Source organism: Azolla caroliniana, unplaced genomic scaffold (genome assembly GCF_043228905.1).
Source record: "Azolla caroliniana isolate FFs.n. ecotype wild unplaced genomic scaffold, voAzoCaro1.0.p SCAF_17, whole genome shotgun sequence".
Taxonomy (NCBI): Eukaryota; Viridiplantae; Streptophyta; class Polypodiopsida; order Salviniales; family Salviniaceae; genus Azolla; species Azolla caroliniana.
In genome coordinates this window covers 13,508,755-13,534,487 of record NW_028230452.1, presented here as the reverse complement: position 1 = coordinate 13,534,487, position 25,733 = coordinate 13,508,755, and the positions used below count along the sequence as shown (strand labels likewise).

Genomic DNA, 25,733 nt, shown 5'->3' with positions numbered 1-25,733 from the left:
AAGCATAGGTGGGGAGATAGGATACCTTTTTCTCAAATTTGGTTCAATTACACAACTTATCATTTTCTTTATATGCCTTAGTAGGACTGTCACTAACCAAATTGTGTGGGGTTATATGCATTCAAAGGAGTAAAAAGACTAGAAATTCATTATCTAGACACAATTATCAATAGCAGGAGGTTGGGACGTCAAACATCACAAAGTATGAGGAAATGTAGAAGAGAGACAGTCTTAGTGAGTTTTGCCCGGGTTTTGCCCAAACGTATGTATTACGCAGGAGGAGGAAAGGACGTAGGCGAACCCTAAATTTGAAGGAGCCGATGTTTGATGGTGTTCATTGTTCCCTATTGATTGCTATTCCCTGCAAAGCTCTTCCCTATTCGCTACTCGTTGAATACATTTTTTCAAAAAAAACATTAGGGAAAAAAAAAAGTTAACGAATATTGGAAGATGTATTCTTATGTGTATTCATTGGTATCCGTGGAGGAGGCCCCACGAATGCAAATATGTCAATCTATGTATGTATGTGTGTGTGTGTGTGTATGTATCCATATATGTATCTATGCTCTTCTGTAATTGTTACCAAATCATAAAGAGGGCTTGCGAGGGAATCGCAGGCATGGATGGTGCAGGGTGCATCACAGAGGGCGCATGTGATATGCACTGTCCGATCTAGATAAAAAAAACTACGCGTCACCAAAAAAAGCTAATAGCCTATATCACTGGCCTGACTTTGATAGCCTCTGTCACTAGGAGCCCGACCCGTTGTTAGCCTCTATGTATCACTAGGAGGCCGACTGTCTTAGGGCAAGAATCCAACTCAAATCAAGAGTCCGGCCGACTCGGGATGGGAACCCGACTCAAAATTTGACATCAAAAACTTCAAAAAATCCCAATTGTAAAACAAAAATTCCTCAAAAAAATCTAAAACTTCTGATTAGATAAAACTTAAAATTTCAAATTACACTTACCTTAAAGCATAAAACTTCAAGTTACGCAAATTTCCTTCCACAAAATGTTTATGACATCCCAAGCTATGTAGTTTTGATTTCAAAGACAAAAAATGTCCAAAGTCCAGTCAGAAAACCTAAAGATGAAATATGAATACACACATAAGCAAAGATTATGGCTCATGTGGCAATGATGACAAAAGGCACCCACAATTTTTGCAACACTCAACATTCGAGTTCCTTGAAGTCAAGGTCAAGCCATTGTTATGCAAACACCGAACCTTCTCGGTCTCCCATATTGACAACTACCTCTTGCCCAACTTGCACCTCTCTGTAGTTTTCCGGTGTGGATTTGGAAGTGTTTGGGGAGCTGCCAAAAAGTTCTTGCGAGATATCAACCGTCGCTCCTCTTTTGACACCAATTTGTTGCTTCCGATTTACGGATCTTGCGCCTTCTTCGTTGGTTGATTTTGATGCATCTAAACCGTACATCTTCTACCACAGATCTACCCTTTGTTGCATACAATCCTCAACAAGAAGCTCTAAATCTTAACCCTTGCTCGAGCCATTGAATAACTTCCTTGGTTGTTTATATTTGAGACTTCCACGATTCCATGTCAAATTTAGTAAGGTTTATCTCTACATCTAGTTCTGCCTCTGTCTCCACTTCTATTTCTGTGATATCTCGCATTTGCATTTGGGCATCATTATCTATAAATGGTAATGACCCACATAGTGTTGGCATATGTGTCTCAATGATCATTCAAATTTTGAGTCAATGCTTACATTTACTTGCAAGGTCTTGGCAATCACAATATGAGCATTGGAGTGAGACATTATACCATAGAGTGGGAATCTTCATACACAATATTCTAAACCAATATTGGGCATCATCCACAATTTGCATGTGTTGGTATCAATCACATACCTTTCAATATCCTCTCGTTCTCTTTAAGTCTTGACATTTGATCACTACAATTTACACGAGGTGTAAATCTACCACTCTCACATATTTCTTGTCGTTGCATGTACCATCCTATGACAATCCCTCCAATGCAAGTGTTAGATTCACTGTCCCCAATTAAGACATGCACAAGATCAGTAATAGAATGGTTTATTCTTCCTCTCAAGGCAATATACTTGATAAACTGCCAATGTCTCTCCAAAATATTGGTAGTGTCAACATGTCCGTAGTTTTGAATAATCTACCAAACTTGAGCCATTGTTTCCTCCAAACACATGTCAAGCCACACCATCCTCCTATATATTGCCAAACATTGGGTTTGTCCACATATTCTAACTTTAACTCCTCGCACATCGCATGGAACGTGAATTTCGCAATGCAATGCATGAGTTGGCACATCTGTTGATAGAGATGATTTCTCTCGGCAACGCTTACTTTGGGCAACAAGTTGTCCATCCATGATTTTTTTGCATGGAACTAACACAACAAAAGGCGACAATGTGTTTGGAACCGTTGTGTTGGGGACATGGCCGTCAATGCGGAAGTGCAAGCAACATTTGTGATGAAGAAGAACCAGTGTATGCGCATAAGCAAGATAGACACACACATAGAGAGAGAGATAGGCACAAAACAAATGTTATATTCCAATAGCAACAGTTACAAAAAGAATGACAACCAACAACCACCTTAACTAAAGGTTACAAAGTCACTTTATATAGTGACTATCTTAGGGCAACTTCCCTTTATGCTATTTACAGAAATAGCCCAAACTTGGGTTGTCCAAAGGGATAGTGTGAATACGGCCATTATACACTCGTATTCGACACTCCCCCGTAATGGGCGTATACATGGGTTATCTAAAAAATTACAGGTATATACAAGGTTTATCGGACATATCGGTTTTGTTAGAGTCGGCAAGATTTGAAGACAGAAGACCAAACCAGTCGGGTTGGAAGAGCTGAAGCCGATCCTCAAAGAACCGATGTCGGTGATTCGAAACCATCCTGTGATGTGTGTCCGACTTTAACCGGACCGATTTTTCGTTACGCCCATCTGGTGCCGAAGGGACCGGAAATGATCCGCCAAAAGACACTTGGTCATTCCATTTGCGACATTATCGGTTGTGGATATTTTCTCGAGACCGATTTTCCCTGAAATGACGCAATCTCGAACGAAGTGATATCGAATGTCGATATGCTTGGAGGCGTTGTGGTGAACCGAATTCTTTGACAAAGCAACAACACCCTGACTGTCGTTGTAGACAACTGGAGCCGAGTCGGAGTCGACATGTTGAAACATGTGTGCTAGCCGACCAAGCCATAAAGCTTCTTTTGCCGCGTCGTACGCAACTACATATTCCGCTTCGGTCGTTGAGGTGGTTGTGCACTCTTGAAGTTTCGACTTCCACGAGATTGCTCCATTGCCGAATTTGAAACAGTATCCTATTGTTGATCTCCAACTGTCCACACAGCTGGTGAAGTCCGAGTTGGTGTAACCGACTACGCTTGAGGTTGAGTTCGGGCCGAAAAGAATGTCGTGGTCTTTTGTGCTAGCTAGATATCTGAACACATGCTTGACTGCGTTCCAGTGCGATCGGCCTAGGTTGTGCATGAATCTGCTGACAACTCCTATGGCGTGAGAAATATCAGGCCGTGTCACGACCATCCCGTACATAAGGGAGCCAACTGTCGGTGCGTACAATACCGACTTCATATCTTCCCCCTTCGGACCAGATGTCAGGCAGTCTCGTTGAGACAGCCGAAGGTTAATGGGGAGCGGGGTCGAAGCAGATTTGGCCGAGTGCATGTTGAAGCATTCCAATACACGTCCGATGTAGTCGGTTTGAGACAAGAAAAGTTGTCATTTATCGCGATGCCGACTAATCTTCATACCAAGTATGTGTCTTGCCGGACCGAGGTCCTTCATGGCAAACTTCAACCGCAGTTTCCAAACGAGTTCGGTGAGCTCTCCGGCATGTCGGCCGGAGAGTAGCATATCGTCCACGTAAATGATGAGGAAGATGGGAGACCCATCTTGAGTTGTTTTTGTGAAGAGACAGTGGTCCTCATTGCTCTTGGAGAAGCCGACCGACTGGATGAAGTTGTCAAACTTCTTGTACCACTGTCAAGGTGCCTGTTTCAGGCCGTATAAGCTCTTCCTGAGTTGGCAGACTAGATGTTCCTGACCGGATGCCACAAAGTCTTTCGGCTGCTCCATATAGATTTCCTCCTGTAGGTCACCGTGGAGGAATGTCGTTTTTACATCTAGCTAAATCAGCTCCAAGTTGTCGGCGGCCACAACACCAAGCATGAAACGAAGGGTTGTCATTTTCACCATTGTTGAAAAGATTTCGTCGAAGTCGACGCCATATTCTTGTCGAAATCCCTTCGCAACTAATCTGGCCTTGTACTTTGGGTTGGTCGAGTCAGACGTCTCTATTAGTTGATAGACCCACTTACACGGAAGAGCACATCGAATCTTCGGTAATTTGACCAAGTCCCAAGTCTTGTTTGTGCGAATGGAGTGCATTTCCGACTCCATAGCCAGATGCCAAGTGGCTGAGTCGACAGATGTCGATGCTTCTTCGTAAGACGTTGGTTCGCCGGCGTCAGAGAGTACCTCGCCGGAGGTTGCAACAGTCTCTCGGATCTGTGGGGTATGACTGGACTAGTCGCAACGGGTGTCGATGTTGGATGGTCGGGAGCCGAGCCATTCGGCTATGCCGAATCGGTGGATTCGGTGCCACAGTTGTCGGTTACCCATGAAACCGATCTCGTGTGGTGGGCTAGGCCGTCATGAAGGGTTGGCACTTCAGAAAATATTACCCTTCGGACTTCAATAGGCCTTTCGGCCGTTTTATGCATAGCCAACTCGTTGAACACAATGTCCGAACTTCAGACGATTTGTCTGTGCTCGGGCCCAGAGTCGGTATCCGATCTCGCCATCGGGTCCATATCCAAGGAAAATGCATTTCCTTGATCTTGGTTCGAGTTTCCGGCGATCGTCTTTCGGTATGAGGGCATACGGCTTGCAACCGAAGATCCTCAGCTTGTCATAATTCGGCTTACTGTTGGTCCATGTTTCCTGAGGTATTTTAAGTCCTAGAGGTCTACTTGGCGACATATTTATTATGTGTACTTCCGTAAGTAGAGCCTAAACCCTTAACTAAAGGTTACAAAGTCACTTTATATAGTGACTATCTTAGGGCAATTGCCCTTTATGCTATTTACAGAAAGAGCCCAAACTTGGGCTGTCCAAAGGGACAGTGTGAATACGGCCATTATACACTCGTATTCGACACGTTGCCCATTTGTAACTTGCCAAGAATGACGGAATTGGGCAACCACATTAGATATGACATTATATGATGTCCGACATTTTATTGATCACCATTGCATTTGGTCTCACCTTCTACATCCTTGCGAATATGACTCTCAAGCAAGTTTTTAATGCAATTTGTTCACGGTTTGACCCCTTTGTCTATCTACAAATCATGTACCATAATGGGATCCCAATTCCCATGGCGTTTGGGGCAACCACTACATATATTGACAACCCAAATTGGTTTGTTTTAAATGTGGAGTCAATTGCCCAAGAGTTGTTTTGCAACAACCTCTCACACATTTCCAACATCCATTGATCTTGAAGTATCACGATAAATTGTTGCTTGGCTAGAGATCCACATTCACAGGCAAGTAGGGTTGGACATGAGCCACTTTCCCAAGATCTCGTAGTGTATAGGCAGTGTGCATCATCAAAGATCAATCAACCTTTGACATGGCACTCCCAAATTTTAACACATTTGTCATGTTATTAACCTCCTTTGGTATCATAAAGAACATATGACTGACAAGTTCTAATGGACTAGCCTTTGACTTGTGATATGCTTCTTTGCGCTTGCTCATCCGTGCAACGTGCCTTGCACAACCAACATCAAATAGGTCATCTTTGCGACAACTTATGACATTTGGGTGTGTTGGCAAATGTTACACATCCGGCCTCCTTTTACTTCTTGGAACATGACCATTATGAGGTCCATATATTGAAATGGTCATGGTCCCATGGTCAACCCCCACGTTCCTTCTAACTCGGACATAGAAGCTACACCCACACCGCGATGAACTCCTTTGCTTGTGAGTGCAAGAATGAACCAATGCAATGACAATTATACCTCGTCACACACGCACCCTTTTGAACTCCTTTCCAAAAGTGTGATACTTGGTTTAAACATCAGTGAGTGCATCATCTGAATTAGGGGATTCTACATAGATCACTTCTATGGGACTAGTCTTGTTATATTTGACTATGCTCATTCCCAAAATGTAGTTTGTTGTTGCCTTGGACACCGATTGGCAACCACAATGTTAAATGAGTTCTTTTATATATGCACCATGATCACAAAGATCACTCACCCAATGTCTCCTTAATTCTTTAAGAGTCTCTAGCGATGGGTGATGGGATGCGCCACCATGTGATGTCAATACCACATGGAAGGGGAGGAGGAAACAAGTGTGAGGAAGTTTAAAAAAAATGATAGCAAACATTACAAGTAAAATGTCCTATTTTTCACAACCAAAATGAAATATCCATATTTGGCATGATAACTAGTTTCTTTAAATGTGTTCACTTATACTAACTTCTTCTTTTTCTTTATAATGTGTTCATATGCATATTCATTGTTTTATTCCACTACATTTACTTTCATGTTAAAGTCTCCTTACCAATTTCTTTGAAATTTCAAATTTCCATTACATATCGTTATTACGAGATATACCGAGATAATTTCTAGCCTCTTTAACCATTGTTCTTTGGACATATGTTCACATTTAGAAGGTTTTGCCTCAATATATCCACAATTTGATCAACTAGTTTGCAATTTGCTCGACCAAAAGTCTTTGCCATTGTTCAACGCATACATATTTAATATATCAAACCAAGTGATTATTGTTTTGTTGCAAAAATCTAGTATAGATAATGTGAATAATTTTTATGACATCATAATGTAGCAAACAACTCAAGAGGTTCAATGAGGTGGAAGGATTTAGGATTGACATGTGTAGAAGTCCATACATCATGTCTTCATGTCCTTGAAGCTCAATTGTTCATGTGGTATCACAAGTAGCATTGTTATGCACTTGAATTGCTTTCAACAAGACCGATTCACTAGTTAGTGCTTCTTGGATTTCTTATTTTACATGATTTGAAGTTAACCATGTAGTGACTCGACCTACAAACAATCTTCTAACTTCTGTTGGGGCTTGTCCCCTCAAGTGGAGCCCACAACATGGAATCGGCTGAGAGCTGAAGGGCTGATTGAGAGTTGATTGTGTGTGTCAGCAGTCGGCTTAGCATAAAGTCGATTGGTAGTCGGTTGAATGTCGAATTGGCTTAGGGCCAAAACAGAGCAAAGTTATAATTATTTATAATCATATGTGTGTATATATATATATATGCCCTTTTTCTTTTGTATGTGTTTTTTTGGTTTGTCTTTTATGTGTGTGTGTGTGTGTGTGTGCGTGTGTGAACACATGTATATAGACGTTGGACTACAAGGAGAAAAACAAAAAAAGAGAAGGAAGAAACACAACGTGACCTATTTTTCTGAGAACACATAGTAAAAACAGAAAACAAAGAGAAAAACAGAAAACCAAAGAGTGACAGTAAGAGGAAGAGTGTTCTACCAAAGTGGAGATAGAGACCTACGAGGGGTTGTTCGTGCTATCAGAGAACCACGATTGAACAACACCTATCCTGTCTACTTGCATCAGGTTTCTTCGTTTCGTGTTTTTCTTGTTTCCATTTTTGCTAGCTTTTCTATCCACCTAGTTGGGTGAGGAATTGTAATCAAGGTTGTTGCCTTAGCATATACATCCCTCTAATCAAAACTAGAGAGGTTGTATTCAGTTGTACTAAGAAAAATAGTGAATTTGTTTCGAACCCTAAGGGGTTCCCTGATTTTTCCCTATTTTTGGGTTTTCCACGTTAAATTTCGGTGTGCTCTCATTTTTGTCTTGTGGTTTCATCTATTGTTACTTGTATTGGTAGTCCAAATCATCCCGATTCAATCCCATATTCCTAATAAGTGGTATCAGAGCCGAGGTTTATACCCTCCGCAAAACTTGGAATATGGATGAATCATTAGGGGGGATGATTAAGTTGACCGAACCCAACTGCTCCATATGGAAGTCCAAAATGAGGGACATGCTGGTATGTAAGGACTTGTGGTTGCCCATACTACATGGCATAAGCAAACCCGAGAACATAGAGCATTAACTTGGGAAGTAATGCATCTAAAAACAACATCATACATACGTTGTTTTGTAGACATGAGTTTATATAATAATTTCGGTGATGAAACCAAAGCACACAAGTTAGGGGGGGAAATCGAAACTATGTTTCAGACCAAAAATGCCTTAAATAGAGTCTCCGTGTTTATGAAACTTGTAAGACTTAGACATCAAGATGGCTCTAGTATGGCAGAGCATCTAAACACGTTTCAAGGACTAATAAGTCAAACTATCTCTCTAGATATACGCTCCTCTAGCAAATGTGGTGTTGACCTTGTTATTGTTAGGCTCTGTCCCAGATAGTTGGGAAACCCTTGTTGTGACACTTGGGACTGCAACACAACAAAAAGAGCTAACATTGGACATGCTTAAGTTGAATCTTCTACATGAAGAAGCACGACGAAAGGAGCATGAGTTCAACTATAAGCACAAAGTCTTCGTCTCAGGAAAAGCCTCGAATAGAGGAAGAAGCCATACTCGGGTCGGGGCCCACAATATAATAGGAATAACTCTAAGGGGAGGTCTAAATCTAGAAATAGGAAAGACTCTAAGAAAGAATTCACATGTCATTATTGTGGTGGTCCAAACCACTTTGAAAGAGATTGTAGGAAGAAAAAGAGGGACCAAAAGAGTGGAACTACTGACAACAAGAAAAATGATTCCATGACAACCACATGTGATGGGGATATTATCGTTGTGTGTGATGTAGTTTAGCATGCCAACAAACCGATTGGATTTTTTATTCGGGAGCCTCATACCACATTACCCCATATTAGGAGATGTTCTCGTCATATGCTGGGGGTGACTTTGGTAAAGTCAAAATGGCTAACCACGGCATGATAGAGGTCGTTGGCATAGGAAACATAATTCTGACCACAAACATGGGTTGCAAACTAGTATTAAAAGATGTTAGGCATGTACCAGACATTCAGCTAAATATTATTTCAGCCGGTAAGCTAGATGACGAGGGTTACACAAATTCCTTTGGTGAAGGAAAATGGAAGCTTATCAAAGGCTCTCTAGTATTAGCAAAATGTCTAAAACAAAATTCCCTCTATGTATTGCATGATGTTGTGTCCAACGGAGAGGTAAACGTAGTCAACAACGATGCCTTGATTGAGCTATGGCACGAGAGACTTGGGCACATAAGTCAAAAGGGACTCGATGTTCTAGCAAAGAAGAACATCTTGCTAGACATAAAAGGTATGCATTTGGAGACTTGTGTTGATTGCTTGGCCGACAGACAACACATAGTCGCTTTGAAGGGGAAACATGGAGAAAACTTAAATGTATATGTGTAGATAATGGGGGTGAGTACCAAGGACAATTTGAACAATATTTTCATGAGCATGGTATTAGGCTTGAGAGGAGCGTTCCAAAAACACCTCAACACAATGGTGTGGCTGAGAGGATGAATAGGACAATTTGTGAGCGGATAAGATGTATGTTATCCCACTCAAAATTGCCTAAATCTTTTCGGGGTGAAGCAATGAGGACTGTCGTTGACCTCATAAATATGTCCCCATCAATCACTTTGGATGGTGATGTACCCAAGAGGGTGTGGACAGGTAAGAAGGTGTCCTACAAACACTTAAGAGTGTTTGGTTGCAAGGCTTATGTCCACATCCCGAAAGACGTGTTGGGAAACATGTCCCTCCGGATGGAAAGAGAGAAGAGCCGAGTTGATGAGTAAATCACCCGAGGCCGATAGGCCGAGGTCGAAACCGAAATCGTGTAGGCAGCCAACTCGGGAGACTATATCTGTAAATAGTCGAAATAAGCCTCTGTGGGCTATACTTGTAAATAGTCCGAAAGTTGTACTAGTATATAAGCAATTAGGGCAAATCTTATAATGTTAGTTAGTGATCATTAATTAAAAGTAAAAATGTGGTAGTTGCCTCTATACACACACACACACACACACACACACACAGAAGTGAAGCCGCCGGTTGGTGAAGATACAAAGCTCGAGGTCGTTGCCTCTGAGTCTTCTATTGTACCTCCTTTCTCATATAGTGATAGTTGGAGTCTGTGGGCTCTCATGGTTTTTCCCTATTAGGGTTTTCCACGTAAACATCCTATGTCGTCTCTTCTGTGTAAGTGTACGAACCTCCATTTCTGTTTTTGTTCTTTCATAAAGTGTTTGAGTCTCGGTTGTGGCCGAGTGCTATTCCCGTACAAATTGGTATCAGAGCAAGGTTGAAAATAGAAGAGTCATTCGGAAGCATGTTCAAGCTCACCGGCTCCAACCACCCAATGTGGAAGTCGAAGATGAGGGACATGCTCGTGGTCAAAGATCTTTGGTTGCCGGTACAATTCGGGGACAAGAAACCGGACAAGATCGATGTCACAACATGGGAGGTGATGCACATGAAGATGACGACATACATACGATGATTCATCAACATGAGCCTGTTAGTGTGGGATTTGGGCGACAAGAAGGTGTTCCGGAGTTGAGACATAGTCTTCATGGAACACAAGACTATTGCCGACTGGGAGTCGGAGAAGAAGATAACGGACTCCGGATTGACCAACAGAGATCGGTCGAAAGACACAAGGACTCATCCGGCCGGAAGCAGGAAGACACTCGAAGAACCGGTCAGAGTCAGACAAGAATCCGAACTTACTGAAGAAGAAGTTTTGGACACCGGAACCAGACAAGACCCCGAATCGGATTCGGATGAAGAACAAACGAAGGAACCGGTAGCCGAGAACCAAGGAAAAAGATATCCTCTCAGAGAGAGAACAGCCCCACGGAGATTTCCGGATGCAGAGCACGTATTGCTGACCAATGAGGGGGAGTTGGAAAGCTTCGAAGAAGCAAAGAAAGACACCCACAACCGCAAGTGGTTGAGTTCCATGCATGACGAGATGGATTCCCTGCATGAGAACCACACATACGAACTGACGGAGTTGCCAAAAGGAAAGAGGGCACTTCGGAACAAGTGGGTGTACAAGCTAAAATCGGGAGACGCCAGAAATCCACCGAGGTACAAGGCCAGGATCGTGGTGAAGGGTTTTCAACAGAAGAAAGGAGTGGATTTCGATGAGATCTTTGCCCCGGTAATAAAGATGGCATCCATCCGGACAGTGTTGAGCATAGTAGCAAGCATGGACCTCGAAGTAGAGCAACTAGACGTCAAGAAGGCGTTCCTACATGACGACCTCGAAGAAGAGATCTACATGCAACTGCCGGAAGGATTTGAGAAGAAAGGGAAGGAGCACCTAGTGTGCCGGTTGAAGAAGAGCTTATAAGGACTGAAGCAAGCTCTCCGGCAATGGTACTAGAAGTTTGACTCCTTCATGATCGACCAAGGGTACCACAAGACGCAAGCCGACCACTGGGTGTTCGTGAAGAAATTTGATGGAGGTGACTTCCTAGTACTCCTATTGTATGTAGATGATATGTTGATTGTCGAACCGAACTGAACCAAAATCTGAAATCTGAAGAAGGCTTTGAACCGAACCTTCGCAATGAAAGATTTGGGTCTAGCAAGACAGATACTGGGGATGCACATAAACCAGGACTGGTCGAAAAAATTGCTACGGTTGTCATAGCAGAAGTATGTGACAAAGGTGCTTGACGGTTCAACATGTCGTATGCGAAGCCTATCGGGTCGACACTGCCGATGAATTGCAATCTAAGTAAAGACCAATGTCTGAAATCGAGAACAGAAAAGTCCGACATGGAAAAGGTTCCTTATGCCTCGGCGGTTGGAAACCTCATGTATGGTTTGTACGAGGCCGGACATAGGATACGCAGTCAGAGTGGTTAGCCGATATATGAGCAATCCCGGTAGAGAGCATTGGGTTGCTATGAAGTGGATACTTCGGTACCTGAGAGGCACCTCGAATATGTGTCTTTGTTTCGGCTCAAATAACCCCACATTGGAAGGTTACATGGATTCAGACATGTCGGCTGATGAAGATACCAGCTGATCCACATCCAGATACGTAATGACTCATGTCGGGGAAGCTGTCTCGTAGCAATCGAGGTTGCAGAAGATCGTGGCTCTATCGACCACAGAAACCGAGTATATGGCCGCAATGGAAGCCAGTAAGGAAATCATATGGATGAAGGAGTTTATAAGTGAACTGGGAATTCGGCAAGAAGAATTCCGACTCTACTATGATAATCAGAGTGTCATCCACCTTGTGAAAAATGCCGCCTACCACTCGAGGACCAAACACATCCAGAGGAGATACCATTGGTTCTGAGAGAGAGTAGAATAGAAGGAGTTTGCTCTTACTAAGGTTCACATGACCGAGAATGGATTGGACATGCTGACGAAGGTGTTGTCAACCGAAAAGTTGAACGCGTGCCGACAGAGGGTCAGACTGGTGAAGTACCCCATGCCGGCGTGAAGGGGGAATTTGTTGGGAAATAGGTCCCTCCCTACAGAAAGAGAGAAGAGCCGAGTTGATGAGAAAATCACTCGAGGCCGATAGGCCAAGGTCGAAACCGAAATCGTGTAGACAGCCAACTTGGGAGACTATATCTGTAAATAGTCGAAATAAGCCTCTGTGGGATATACTTGTAAATAGTCCGAAAGTTGTACTAGTATATAAGCAACTAGGGAAAATCTTATAATGTTAGTTAGTGATCATTATTGAAAAGTTAGAATTTGGTAGTTGCCTCAGAGAGAGAGAGAGAGAGAGAGAGAGAGAGAGAGAAGTGAAGCCGCCGGTTGGCGAAGATACAAAGCTCGAGGTCGTTGCCTCTGAGTCTTCTATTGTACCCCCTTTCTCATATAGTGATAGTTGGAGTTTGTGGGCTCCCGTGGTTTTTCCCTATTAGGGTTTTCCACGTAAACATCATGTGTCGTCTCTTCTGTGTAAGTGTACGGACCTCCATTTCTGTTTTGTTCTTCCATAAAGTGTTTGAGTCTCGGTTGTGGCCGAGTGTTATTCCACACAAGATGAAAGATCCAAGCTTGATGAAAAATGCAAACCATGCACATTTTTAGGATATGGCCATGAGGAATTCGGCTATAGACTTTATGACCCAGTAGAGAAGAAGTTCATTAGAAGTAGGGATGTGGTATTCCTTGAGGATCAAACCTTGCAAGATCTGGAGTCAAAGGAGATGCCAAAGTTCACCCTTGATTTTTCAGTCACCGAGCACCCTGTTGGGTGCGTCGTCATCTGATGCGGAACAAGATCAACACTCCTCTTTTGGAAGATCATAAGTAGATACAAGATCACAATTGATTGATGACAACATAGACAGAAAAAAAGGGAATGCAACTAGTCGTTAGAAAGAGAGAAACAATTAAACACAACTCAGAATATATTGCAATAACCACACGGAACAACAACTCCATAACTAGGTTACAAAGTCAATTTATATACTAACTGACTTAGGGAAACTACCCTTCTCACTATTTACATTGGTAGCCTAAGCCTAGTGTGTACAAAGGAGACAATGTAAATACGTCGATTAGAAGCCTGTATTCAACACTCCCCCATAATGGGCGTATACATCTGAAATCTATAAACCGAAATGAACATACAATACAACTTGATATAAGGTTTCCGAACAATCGAGAATTCATTCGAATCGGTAAACTCCGAAGAGCAGAAGGTTGGATTGGTTGAGTTCGGAGAGACTGAAGCCGAAGTTCAAACTTTCCAGGTCTATTGTCCGAGAAACATCTTGAGTGTCCGATTTATTCGGACTGATTCTTCATTATTGCCGAAGGCATCGAGATCGATCCGCCGAGAGACACTTAGTCATTGCATCCGCAACGTTATCGGCTGTAGGTACCTTCTCAAGGCCGATTTTCCCTAAAATGGCACAGTCCTGAACGAAATGATATCGAACATCGATATGCTTGGAGGCGTTGTGATGAACCAGATTTTTTGACAAAGCAACAACACCCTGACTATCATTGTAAACAATTGGAATCGATTTGATTACGGCTTGTCGAAACATGTAGGCCAGCTAACTAAGCCATAACGCCTCTTTTGCAGCATCGGACACGACTATGTATTCGGCCTCAGTTGTAGATGTGGCGGTGCACTCCTGAAGTTTCGATTTCCATGAGATCACTCCATTACCAAGTTTAAAACAATATCCAGTTGTCGATTTACGTTTGTCTACGCAACCTGCACTGTCCGAGTCAGTGTATTCGACTATGCCTGAAATGTCGTTCAGGCTTAATAGAATACCAAGGTCTTTTGTGCCCACCAGGTATCTGAACACATGCTTGACTGCGTTCCAATGCAATCGGCCATGATTGTGCATAAATCTGCTGACGACTCCAACAACGTGAGCGATGTCAAGCCATGTCGCGACCATCGCGTACATCAAGGAGCCTGTTGCCAATGCATACGGTACTGAGTTCATAATCTCCCCCTCCGGACCAGATGTCAGGTAGCCTCGCTGAGACAGTCTTGTACTAATGGGGAGCAGGATTGAAGTAGATTTTTCCGATTCTATGTTGAAGCGTTCCAAGACACGTCCAACGTAGTCGAATTGAGACATGAACAATTTTCTTCGATTTCGATTCTGACTTATTTTCATGCCAAGAATGTGTCGAGTCGGACCAAGATCCTTCATGGTAAACTTCAACCACAGTTGTTAAACAAGTTCGGCGAGTTCTCCGACATGGTGACCTGAGATGAGCATGTCGTCCACATAGATGATGAGAAAGATGGGTGATCCATCCCGAGCTGTTTTCATGAAGAGATAGTGGTCCTCATCACTCTTTGAGAAGTCGATCGATTGGATGAAGTCATCGAACTTCTTGTACCATTGTCACGACGCCTGTTTCAGGCCGTAAAGGCTCTTCCTAAGTCGGCAGACTAGATGTTCTTGGTCGGATACCACGAAGCCTTTCGGCTACTCCATGTAAATTTACTACTCAAGATCACCATGGAGGAAAGCCGTTTTGACATCTAGCTGAATCAGCTCCAAATTCTCGGCGGCCACTACACCAAGCATAAAGCGAAGGGTGGTCATTTTCACCACTGGTAAAAAAAAATCGTCGAAGTCGACGCCGTATTCTTGTCGAAAACCCTTCGCTACTAATCTGGCCTTGAATTTCGGGGTGGCCGAATCGGACATCTCCATAACTCGATAGATCCACTTACACAGAAGAGCACGTTGATTCTTCGGTAATTCAACCAAGTCCGAAGTGTTGTTTGCATGAATGGAGTTGATTTCGGATTCCCTTGCCAGATGCGAAGAGGCCGAGTCGGCTGATGTCGACGCTTCTTCATATGACGTCGGTTCTCCAGTGTCCGTAAAGAAGATACCATGAGAGTATCTCTCCAAGGGTTGCAACAATCTCTTGGAGCGTCGAGGTATGACTGGACTAGTCGCATCGAGTGTCGTGATCGGATGTTCCAAGTCCGAGTCATTTGGTTGTGTCGTTTCTAACGTTGCCGAGTCGGTGTTAGAGGGTTCAACTACCCGTGAAGCTGACCGCGTGTTGTGAGATGTGCCTTCATGAAGGGTTGGCACATCGGAGAAAATTACCCGTCGGACTTCAATCGGTTTTTCGACCGATCGATGCATGGTTGACTCGTTGAACACGACGTCCGAACTTCTAATGATATGTCTGTGCTCGAGGTCCCAAAGTCGGTATCCAATTTCGCGATATGGTCCATAACCGAGGAAATTACATTTCCTGAACCTTGGTGCAAGTTTGCGGCGATCATCTTTCGGGATGAAGGCGTACGCCTCACATCCGAAAATCCATAATTCCGGAGGGATCCGAAGTCCTAGAGGCGTACTCGGCGACATATTGATTATGTGTACTGCCGTAAGTAGGTCCTCTGCCCAGAAGCCATTTGACAGTCCGGAGTGTTGGAGCATGAAAACCATCCTTTCTTGAATTGTCTGATTCATTCGCTCAACGATTCCATTCTGCTCCAGACTGTGGGGTGTCGTAAATTCACGTCTTAGGCCGCGTTGTCGGCAAAATTTGACGAATTCCTCTGATTTGAACTCTCCCCCGTTATCGGTTCAAAAGCATTTCAGTTTTTGACGGGATTGGTTCTCAACCATAGCGAGCCAATTAGAGAAGATCGAGAACATTCGATCTTTGGTTTTGATCGGATAAGCCCACACCTCCAAGAGACTGATGTGGCATAGGACCACAAACATCCGGTGGACCAAATCGAGCGGGCTTGATTCTCTCGGGGCGGATGACGGGTGTGTCGCGACTGTCTATTTGCCGTATTGGCAATGCTCGCAGTACTGATGATCCAAGAAGGAGAGTTTGGGGATGTATCCGGCTCTAGATAAGTGTGTGTGATGTTGGCCTTGCTGAGGTGTCCGAATTGTCCATACCATAGTGATGACACGAGGATGTCAACCAAAAATAGGTCACCCTCTCTGAGTGTGACGTGCAATGGATACAATTAGTGTATCTTTAGTCCTCAAGCAAGCAAGAGGTTCCCCCTGTGGAGCGTCCACCCTCCTTATGAGAAGCCAACACGAATACCATCTTCATCCAATTGTCCGACTGAGATCAATGGTCTGGAGAACTCAGGTACATGTCAGACATTGCGTAGTACTAATGTAGAGCCACCCGCAAGGTTGAGCTCTATCGTGCCAATTCCAATTATGTCGCAGTGTTGCGAATTTCCTACTCGAACCGAGTCGGAATGTCAGGCCGTGTATTGCCAGAATTGGGATCGATGAGGAGTCACATGAAAGGACGCACCCGAATCTAAGAGCCATGCGCTCGATTCTTCGGTCGTAATCAAAACTTCTGATTCGACTGGGTTCTCAATTAATAATATGTTTGGGTCATTTGATAATACTTCGGCTGTAGAGCCGACGTAGTTGATCTTCTCGTGTCGGCCTTTCTTCTGATCGGCTCATTGAGCCTTATCGTTTTTGGCCTTGAGTGCACGGAAATCGGCTTTGATGTGTACGGGTTTCTTGTTGTAGTTGCAGACTCGATTATCCTGGCACTTGCTCCGACTTCGCTGATTGTTTGGCTATCGTGAAGAACCTCTTCCACGGTTGTTCGATCGGTCAATCAAACCTTGTACTACGTAGGCGTTGTTGGCTGAATCATTTGCAAATGATTTTCTTTGAGCTGCTTCAATCAAATTTGCACTCGTGACTGAGGAGTACTTGATGACAGCTATCGACGCATTGCACATGATTGTAACGAAAGTTTCCCAAGAAGGGGGCAGACTACTCTTAAAAAACATGGCTTTTAGTTCATCCTCAATTGTCGTCCCCTGGGCCGCAATTTGGGAGCTTAAGTTTTCGTACTCGTTCAGGTGTGCTTGGACCGAGTTAGACTCTTTCATCCGAAGGTTATAAAGGCGTTGAATCAGGTATATCTTGGTGGCGGCGACCTTCTTTTCATAAGTGTTTGAAAGTGTCATCCACAGTTGGAAGGCAGTCGAGCACAATTGCATTGTGAAGTACATGGACTCCGATAGGTGCATTCGAATGGTTACTCGGACGATTTTATTGAGCTTTGCCCATTCAAGCGGCGTGTATCCTTCTGGAGGGTCTTCATTCTCAATGGGGTCAATTTACCCCTTGACTATTAAATAGTACTGCATCTGCTCCTTCCAGAAGTTGAAGTTTGATCCGTCGAACTTCCTTAGACTCATCTCTGACGAGCCGGATGTTGATGCCATCTGTGTTGGTTTAATAGACTTTATCCGGAGTCAGCTACAAACCTTGGTGGAGTGCAGCAGTCATGCTCACTCTATTTCGTTCTAGTTGGAGTTGGGCACAAGTCGTGTCAGTTTCGAATATCGATTTCCCGAGTTTCCCAACACGGATTATGTGTGATTCTCCAAGCCGATCCTGTTTCAGGTAACTTCACCAATGAGAGGGACGGAGCCAACTGGTCCTCCCGAAAGTCGTTCAACCGAATGAAACACAAATTGGGGTTGCCCCTAGAGTCATGTTTGCTTCGAGTGGTTACGATGAGTGAGGGGATAGCGTCAGAGGACCTATTCGATTTCTGCCTAACCGAGTGAGGCACAAGTGTGGCTTCAAGAGTGATTTCGAACAGTGGAGTGCAAACCTTCATGTGTCTCTCTCGTCAAATATGATTTCAAGAGGAGTTGCCAATCAAGATCTTCAAGGTGTACAGGAGAAGAGTTGTTGATGGAGGTTAGATAGATGGTGGCGGCAAAATCAAACAAAACCATGCTCTAATACCAAATGTTGGGAGCGTCTTCATCTAATGTGGAACAAGATCAACACTCCTCACTTGGAAGATCATAAGTAGATACAAGATCACAATTGATTGATGGCAACATAGATAGAAAAAAAGGGAATGCAACTAGTGCATTAGAAAGAGAGAAACAATTAAGCACAACTCAAAATATATTGCAATTGCCACACGAAACAACAACTCCATAACTAGGTTACAAAGTCCGTTTATATACTGACTAACTTAGGGCAACTGCCCTTCTCACTATTTACATAGGTAGCCTAAGCCTAGTGTGTACAAAGGAGACGGTGTGAATACGTCCATTAGAAGCCCGTATTCAACACACCCAACTCCTGCCCTAGACACACAACGTCATGGGGGAGATACAAAGGAGTATGATGATATGGCTGATGATGCAACCAATGATGATGATGGGCAAAATCATGATCATCATACTCTAGGTGACTAGTTTGATGCAATTTCAGCAACTCCTTCGAAAGAGGAAGAGGTTAGAAGGTCTATGAGATAGAGACGACCTTCTACCAGATACAACCCACAAGAATATGTGATGCTTTCATATGGAGGAGAGCCAGAAACCTTTAGATAAGCTATGGCAAATGAACATAAGGAGGAATGGCTTGAGGCCATGAATGATGAGATGAGGTATTTGCAAGACAAACATACTTATGATCTGGTAAAGTTGTCTAAGGGAAAGAGAGCATTGAAAAACATATGGGTTTACAGGCTAAAGATTGAGGAACATTGCTCATAGCCAAGATACAAGGCAACACTGGTTGTGAAAGGGTTCAACCATAAAAAGGGAATTTTGTCAAGGAGATTTTCTCACCAGTGGTGAAGATGTCCTCCATTAGAGTTGTACTTGGGATCGCAACCAACCTCGATCTAGAATTCGAGCAACTCGATGTAAAAACTACCTTCCTCCACGGTGATTTGGAGGAAGAGATTTACATGGATCAACCCGAAGGGTTTCGAGTCAAAGGTAAGGAAAATCTGGTATGCAGGTTAAAGAAGAGCTTGTACGGCCTAAGACAAGCTCCTAGACTTTGGTATAAAAAGTTTGACTCCTTTATGTTGAATCATGGGTATAATAGAACAAACACAAACCATTGTGTGTTTGTTACGAAATTCTCATATGGGGATTTTGTCATTCTGCTCTTGTATGTTGACGATATGTTGATCGTTGGTCAAGACACCAACAAGATTGAGAAGTTGAAAAAGGAACTCAACAAATCTTTTGTCATGAAAGACTTGGGACTAGCCAAGCAAATCCTTGGGATGAAGATAACCAGGGACAAGGAAATCAAAAGATTGTGGTTGTCTCAAGAAAAGTACATTGAGAAGGTACTTGAGAGATTCAACATGGCTAAGTGTAAGCCGGTCAACACTCCACTCGCGGGCCACTTTAAACTCAACTCAGCTCAGTGCCCTACGAGTGAGGAAGAGCAAGAAGGAACGAAACAAATATCATATGCCTCTGCAGTCGGTAGTTTAATGTATGTTATAGTATGCACGAGGCCGGACATTGCCCATGCAGTTGGTGTAGTGACCCGTTTTCTCTCGAACCCTGAAAAAGATCATTGGGAAGCAGTGAAATGGATCTTGTGATATCTGAAGGTTACCTCAAGAGTCTGTCTAAAATTTGGTGAGAACCAAACTATATTAGATGGATATACACCGAATGGTTGGTGATATTGACTCCAGAAAGTCTATATCAGGGTATCTAATGATCTTTGTAGGGGGAGCGGTCTCTTGGCAATCGAGACTACAAAAATGTGTGGCATTATTCACAACAGAGGCCGACTATATTGATCCAAGAAAGGTACATTTTGTATTGTGATAGCCAAAGTGTTATACACTTAAGCAAGAATTCTTCCTTTCACTTTAAGTCAAAACACATTGATGTTAGATACCATTGGATTAGAGAAGTTCTTGAAGAAAAGAAAATGCACATTGAGAAGATACATACCAATGAGAATGGCTCAACATCATGACAAAAAGTTTGTCAAGGGAGAAGCTTGAAGTTTGCAAACAAAAGGCAAACTTGGTTGTGCCCCCCACTTGAGATGGAGGGGGAGAATTGTTGGGGCTTGTCCACTCAAGTGGAGCCCACAACATGGAGCTGACTGAGAGCCGAAGGGCTGATTGAGAGTCGGTTGTGTGTGTCAATAGTTGGCTGAGCATACAGTCGATTGGGAGTTGGTTGAGCGCCGAATTGGCTTAGGGCCAAAAAGGAGAAAAGTTATTATTATTTATAATCCTCTATATATATATATATATATATATACATATGTATGTATGTATGTATGTATGTATGTATGTATGCCCTTTTTCTTTTGTATGTTTTTTTTGGTGTGTCTTTTATGTGTGTGTGTGTGTGTGTGTGTGTGTGTGTGAACACATGTATATAGACGTTGGACTACAAGGAGAAAAACAGAAAAAGAGGAGGAAACACAACATGACCTATTTTTCTGAGAACACAAAGTAAAAATAGAAAACTGAGAGAGAGAGAAACAGAAAACCAAAGAGTGAGAGCAAGAGGAAGAGTGTTCTACCAAAGTGGAGACAGAGACCTACGAGGGGTTGTTCGTTCTATTAGAGAACCATGATTGAACAACATCTATGCTATCTACTTGCATCAGGTTTCTTCGTTTCGTGTTTTTCTTGTTACCATTTTTGCTAGTTTTTCTATTCACCCAGTTGGGTGAGGAATTGTAATCAAGGTTGTTGCCTTAGCATATACATCCCTCTAGTCAAAACTAGAGAGGTTGTATTTGGTTGTACTAAGAAAAATAGTGAATTTGTTTCGAACCCTAAGGGGTTCTGTGGTTTTTCCCTATTTTGGGTTTTCCACGTTAAATTTCAGTGTACTCTCATTTTTGTCTTGTGGTTTCATCTATTGTTACTTGTGTTGGTAGTCCAAATCATCCCAATTCAATCCCATATTCCTCACAACTTCCTCGTGAAATATCATCATTAAAATTTTCCTCATGAAAATTACCATTGTGCTTATTTACTAAGACTAAGGCAACGAGACAATATTCAGATTCAACTATTGTGGAGTGCATATGCACAGTATGTTCATTGGCGTTTAGATATCTTCATATTTGACTATCATGTCTTCATGATGGATGATAGTCGTTGACATGACTGCATTCAACATATGAAAGGGGTAAATATAATCATGTAATCTTGATAAAGATTGTCATTTAACTGGCTATATTCTTTGATTCATGGATATGGAATGTTACTAACAAACTGAAGTAGAACAATGTGTGATTCCATGTTTCCGTAACTTAAGGAATCATATGAAAAACGTGATACAATGTGCTGAAGAGCATTTTGTCCACTATGCACAACTTGAAATAATACCCTCTTGACTGGCAAAACTGTTTTGATTTATGCATATGGAATTATATCGAACAATTGAAGTAGAATGGTGTGTGATGATATTCCATGTTTTTAGAGATCAAGGAATCATGTGAAAAACATGATACAATGGCAAAAGAGCCTTTTGTCAACTATGCACAACATGAATTGATACCCTTTGTAAAGGAACCCACTGAAGTTCTTGCATTCTGTAGAGTCAACATGGTTCTCTCAAACTTCATAGCACCATCTATGGGTCTATGTGGGAAACTGTGGCATAAGGTTGCGTCCCTGGCCAAATCACCCACTTAAATTAACACACGCAGCTCAATCGTCAATAACTAGTTAGAGCTTCCATTGGCAAATGAGTAAACATGTCATTCCAATGCTTCTTGCATATTGACCCCTTTGATACAAAGGGTCATATGTGTGCATACATTGTCATTTGTCGCAAGTTTGAACAAGAAAAAACCAAGTATTTCCCTTCAACCTTGGCTTCCTCCGACGAAAAACAAGTCTGATGAAGCATCATACCGTTCAAACTCAATCATGCTTTCTACAATACTATCTGCTAAATTGATATCGAAGTGTAATCTACAGCTAGCAAGTAGTGTTCTCCATATGATTGCAGTTGTATCAAGGGGCATTCTCGTAACAAGTTCCTTGGCACTGTTGAAACGCCCTGCTCGAGCTAACAAGTCCACCATGCATGCAAAGTGCTCTATTGTTCGCACAAGCATTGAGTTGAAAACAAAGAATCCTTCTTCTACCAAGCCAGCATGATTACATGCCGATAAGATACCCAGGAAAGTAACTGAGCTCGGTTCAATTTTTTTTTCCCACATCATTTGTTCAATAAGCAAAAGGCTCTCTCTACCATAGCCATGTTGTGCAAGTCCATATATGATGATATTCCATGATACAATGTCCCTTTGTGGTAATTTCTTGAACATGAGATAAGCTGCATATATGTTTCCACACTTTACATACATATGAATGATAGCATTGGTAGCTGATATGCCTGATTCATTTCCACATTTTAGAGCTTCAGCATGGATCCTCATGCTCTGCTCAAGAACACCAATCGATGAGCAGACAGTCATAATGGTTAAACATGTGGATTCATTTGGTTTCACACCTTCTTGCTCCATTTCACAGAATAGCTCAATGGCTTTCTCTAAATCCTCCACATTACAATATCCTACAATCAAAGTGCTCCAGGACACTGCATCTTTATATCGCATTTTATCAAATGCCCACTGAGCATCTTCTAATCTTTCACAACAAACATACATATCAACAAGGGAATTCCCTAGTGACTTACCAACCTTTACTCCACTCTCCAAGACTTCAAGATGGATAGCCATTCCATATTCCAGAGCTTTGACAGTTGCAAACAAATTGATCATCGATATAAAAGTCACGTGATTTGCAAAACTCGCCATTCTGTGATAAAGCTTTAGCACGTCATGGACATATCCATCTTTGGCATAGCCAGTTATCATTGCATTCCACGAGACTACATTCTTCTTTTGCATCTTGTCAAAGACTCGTTGCCCATTGATAGCATTTCCACATTTGCAATACATATTGATCAACGAGTTTTGCAAAGTCAAATTGAAGGGAAATGCATGATACATTAAACATGTATGAATCAACTTTCCGAAACCAATATTGGGATATAAGGTAAACAATCCAAGGATGCTTACAAACGTAATCTCATTAGGCTCTAATCCTTCGCATTCTAGTTGTCGAAATGCTTGTAACGCTTCATTAACTAGGCCATTATTCACATATCCAGCAATAAGAGCTGTCCAAGTGACCACATCTCTATCCTTTATTGCTTCAAACATTCGAACCACGTCCTTTATGTGACCACATTTGGCATACATATTCATAAGGGCATTTCCCACAAAGACATCCATATCCACCTCTGTCTGAGTCTTTACCATGTGAAAATGCATCAATCTCCCATCCTCCACATTTCCGAGATTGGCACAAGCATTCACAACAGCTAAATGCGTGAATTCATTAGGAAAAATGAGTCCGTCAGACAACATTTTCTCAAACAGAACCATAGCTTCTCGAGCCAAAGAACTATCATGACCATCGCCATCACCAGCTTCGTCATCGTCACCACGGCAGCGAGCATAACCTGCAATCATGGCAGTCCATGAGACCACATTATGATGGGTCATACTGTCAAATACAGATCTAGCGTCATGTAATAGGCCAAATTTTGCATACATATCAACAATGGTAGTCCAAAGAGAGATAATACTCAAACAGAATCCATTCTGAATGAAATAGCCATGGATGAGCATAGTTTGCAAGGGAGTGTTCAATCTCTGCAAAATGGAGATGTAAAAAGAAGGGTTATTTTTTACCTTGGCAGAATCTTGGTCGTCTTGTAGGAACCAGGCTGTTTCCGTAGCTTCAAGGTTATGTAAGGATTTGAGCCTTGGGCCACCATTTCTATGGATCTGAGGAAGACCCATGATGAGAATAAACAAGATAACTCAGAGATTACCGATAAAGATTAGATTTAGTCTGAACCATGGAGAGAAACAGGGAATTTTGACATCATCATCATCATCATCATCTTTGACATTAACGTCAACTTCAATCGCATCATCCACATACAAACCCATAATATCATCATAGCCAATGGCAATCCATAGATTACAAATCACTTCATTTACAACTTCTTTAATCATATCATTATCAACCTCTACATAACCATGGATGATTATTACATGACCATTATACAAATTTACATCATCGCCATCAACCCTAATCTCATTGTTAAGTATCGATCGAACGAACGTAAATACAATTCATGAAGATATCGACACCAACGTTGGCACCAGGCTCAGCATTAGAAAGAAAGATATATTAACGTCTTCTAAGGCCAAATTTGGCCCATGAGATAATTGGTTTACAACAAAAGAGTATTTATCGAGTCATCATAACTAAAATAAAATTAAGTAAAAAATAGAACTTAAACTAAAAGAGTTCTAGTAGTGCACAATACGTAGTATACTCGAAAGTGACTATACACTAAGCCTAATTTTATTTCCACCCAAGCCTCTCGAAAAGAAGTGGGGGGTCAAAGGGTCTTGATGTGGGTGTCACCCGTGGTTCCAATGTAGAGAGTGCCCTAGCCATGGCTTCTAGGCGGTGTAGCTCACGTTCCCTTATTTTCAATATTGCTTCCACATCACGTCGAGTTCCTTTGAAACCCGGCACCCAAGGACGTCTGGTTCTTCTCTGGTTTTCTGCCTCATCAATGGAAAGGCCGAGTGGTGCAAGTGTGTCGGCATTCGTTGTCTCCCCCTGTTCCTGAAAAACTTCATTTGTTACATGTTCGTGATCATTAGCAACATTATTGTCAACATTTTGTAACTTATTCTCTCTGTGTTGTTTTAGCTCTAGAATGTATTTGCCTAATTTCTTTATATCTAGAGTATCTAATAGTTTGGGGAGGGTGGGAGAGGAACCAAGTATGTCTTGGTATTTTGCCCTTATCTCGGCATAGATTGGACACTTGCATGTAAAGTGGTACTCATCCTCTATCTCTATGTGACATAACCTACATATCCTTTCCTCCCTAGGGACTCCACTAGTACGGCCATTCTCAATCTCAAGTTGGTGAGATGATATTCTAAGTTGTCCAATGGCAACCCTTAGTGCATGTGGTAAGAATACATCTAGATATTTTGGCCGTGTAATAAAACCTAACTCAGAGAAGTGCATGAAGTGTTTCTTATAGTACAACATTTTAGATGGGAGTGGCTCTAGTGGGGTGATCCATTTACACCGAGTGTAAATTTGCCATATTTCTTGGCATATTACTTTATTGCGGTCCTCATGAGAGATTAAAGTGTTATCACTCGTGTGGTTGTACCTAAGGGGAGGTAGGTTATTAATGTCTAGACCATTCGCAAGAAGCCAACTCACCATCATGCCATACCATGAGCTAGTATAGCCGGACTCATATAAT

At 42.3% G+C, this 25,733-nt stretch overlaps 1 protein-coding gene across 1 annotated transcript; it reads right to left on the bottom strand.

Annotated features, from left to right (window-relative positions):
- Positions 1 to 21,601: 21,601 nt before the first annotated feature.
- LOC147853197 (pentatricopeptide repeat-containing protein DOT4, chloroplastic-like) lies at positions 21,602 to 24,532 on the bottom strand. The gene is made up of 2 exons (XM_087333561.1): positions 24,118 to 24,532; positions 21,602 to 23,885 (listed from the first exon to the last, which is right to left on the bottom strand). Exon 2 carries the CDS (start codon positions 23,806 to 23,808, stop codon positions 22,216 to 22,218), a length of 1,593 nt encoding a protein of 530 aa, XP_087189687.1. The 5' UTR covers positions 23,809 to 23,885; positions 24,118 to 24,532; the 3' UTR covers positions 21,602 to 22,215.
- Positions 24,533 to 25,733: the final 1,201 nt, after the last annotated feature.

Coding starts and splice junctions, on each gene's coding strand:
- LOC147853197 (XM_087333561.1), bottom strand. CDS start 23,808: ATGGTTCTGTTTGAGAAAATGTTGTCTGACGGACTCATTTTTCCTAAT.